Source organism: Glandiceps talaboti, chromosome 13, assembly GCF_964340395.1.
Source record: "Glandiceps talaboti chromosome 13, keGlaTala1.1, whole genome shotgun sequence".
NCBI classification, from domain to species: domain Eukaryota; kingdom Metazoa; phylum Hemichordata; class Enteropneusta; family Spengelidae; genus Glandiceps; species Glandiceps talaboti.
Genome location: NC_135561.1, coordinates 12,871,068 through 12,873,532, shown reverse-complemented (window position 1 = coordinate 12,873,532; position 2,465 = coordinate 12,871,068). Strand labels below are relative to the sequence as shown.

General features: G+C 34.8%; 1 protein-coding gene across 1 annotated transcript; it reads left to right on the top strand.

The window, feature by feature from the left end:
- The first annotated feature begins 920 nt into the window (after window positions 1-920).
- LOC144444266 (prolactin-releasing peptide receptor-like) lies at window positions 921-2,130 on the top strand. The gene is made up of 3 exons (XM_078133679.1): window positions 921-1,010; window positions 1,505-1,720; window positions 1,954-2,130. Exons 1-3 carry the CDS (start codon window positions 921-923, stop codon window positions 2,128-2,130), a joined length of 483 nt encoding a protein of 160 aa, XP_077989805.1.
- The last annotated feature ends 335 nt before the right edge of the window (window positions 2,131-2,465 follow it).

Here is a 2,465-nt window from a genome sequence, read left to right as displayed (position 1 = left end):
TTAAATCATGATTGTCTATATTTTCGTTGAAAACATAGTCTGCCATTCGTAATTATAGATGGAGATAGTTGTTGTTATTTCACTTTAAATCTACAAGTATTAGTATGATAGTAGGCAAGTATTGGGGCATAACTATTTTTCATCACAATATTTGTAATTATCAGATTCGGAACTTCGATATGAATTTTTAAAAACTGAAAGGCTCTACAAGGAAAGGAATGTAGTGGTAAGGAGTATTAATTTAAATTATTACAAGTATATTGTCGGTGCCAAATGGGATACATCCTAAGAAAGGTCGCATTGCCTACTATTTCATAGCTATTATAACAATAGTTATTTTTCGGTGATTTGTTCCTGCCATTTGATACAAAATCTTCATCAAAACAATGTGTACATATTCGCCAATGTCATCACCTAAATAGTTAAAGGTAGTGAAGATATCACCAGGGGCAAAACACAGAACCCCACATTTACACAGTTAAACGATATTAACAGAAAGATCATATCCGATGGCATGAGTGATTTAGATAAGTTATAAAGAAAACCATTTTGTTTCATGTGTTGTTACATGCATATTTATTTTAAAATATCCATAGGTATCGCAGTTTGTCAGCATCATTACCTTGACAACGATAGGGGTACATAGATACTATGCAGTGATGTATCCAATGGAACCTAAAGTGTCATCCAGGAAGAGAAACACAGTGATTATCCTGTCATGGTGTATACCCCTGATAATGTGGTGTCCGATGCTACTGTACACCTATACGCTAGGATTTCCAATAGGTGGTGGTAGAGTTGCATATATATGTACAATGCGGTGGCCAGCTTCTCCACCGATTGATCTGATGAAACTCTTTATATGGGTTATGTTTATCGTGACATTCATCATGCCTATGGTGATACTATCAACGTGCTACATGCGGGTTATTGTGGTGTTGTGGAGACATAAGAGACCCGGATGTTCTGATATTGATGACGAATCAAGGCTTAGGAAAGCCAAAGTTAAGGTTGTGTGGCGTACATATATATAACTTATGATCTCACTTCAGAGCAAATTTACATATAACTATGAAACTTCTATAATTTATCCAAGTCTACCTATTTATCCACGTTTACCCAACTGTTTTACTTCATATGTGAGATAGCTGACCAACTCCTGTGTCGGAGTGTCATACCAGACACAGTTTCATTTATTATGACTTTCTGTAATCCTAGGAAAGATATCACGGAGGGCAAAACATAGAACCATGTTTACACAGTCTCTGTGTAATCATTACTCGGCTGCAATGATGTAACCAAACGTAATATTTTGTACTTACACTTTTGAAAAACCGATTTTGTAAAAGTGTGTTTATCACGAACTATTTACTTTCATCGTGCAATTTGTAGAATAGAGACATTCCAAAGATTCTCAAACAAAATATATTTCGTGTATGCATAATGTTAATAACATTAATATGTAAATTAATATGTAAATGTTTATTTTTTTTATTTTCTGTAGACTATCCGAACACTTATCTCTATCATCGTTTTATTTGTTGTTTGCTGGCTTCCGGTCAATTTGTACAACTTGGTACTTGTAACATATAACCCTGAGTACCTTGAAACACACCCATTAACAGCGGATGTTATTCGTGCCTGCACCTATATCTGGCCGATATTGTCAGATGCTATTTTCAATCCCATAGTTTATGTGTTTCTGAGTGACAAGTTCAGGGTAAGTTTATAATTTTAATTTTAATTAGTGTATATCATGATTAGAAAAATATTAATGCACTTCTCGAGCATTGGCGTGCTATTAAACCGCCTTAGTTTCGATCGTTTATGTATATATGTGCGGGAATACCAGGTTTAGTTTTGCAATCATAATTTATGCTGGAGAATTTCTTTCATGTATTGCCTTATTAGAATAAATTCTTACACTAACGTTTTCACTATGCTTTTATTCAGAGTGACATGTCTAAGGTGTACTCTCATTGGAAAGCTATCTTATTATGTTATGGTAGACCAGACAAATCATCGGTGAGATCATCAAGCTCCGCTCAGACTGAAACACTGATGCTAAATCCGATGTCGTCGACAGATAAAATGGAGAAGGGTACCCGGCACAGTCGCCTAGATGGTTAGATTTCAAAGTAACCAAATGTTTGAGAAACCAGAGACAAAGGTTGCTTGACTCTACGTATTTTACAGTTCCCTTCGGAAAGGCTCGTGCTCTTGAGATTGAAATTTCACCATCACAATGTCACCACAAAAAGATAAGATAACATCGTAATAGACAAGAGAAAGTTGCATATTGCGTGGTATGAAATAGTGTAAACTTAATTACACAAGTAATACGATTTGATCCATAAAAATGTGCAAGGACATCTTCTACATAGTTAGTAATACATTTTTTAAAGATAACTATTGTATTCTTAGTTAAAAGGTGAACATTTAGCAAACATTGCTTACAGATAAGA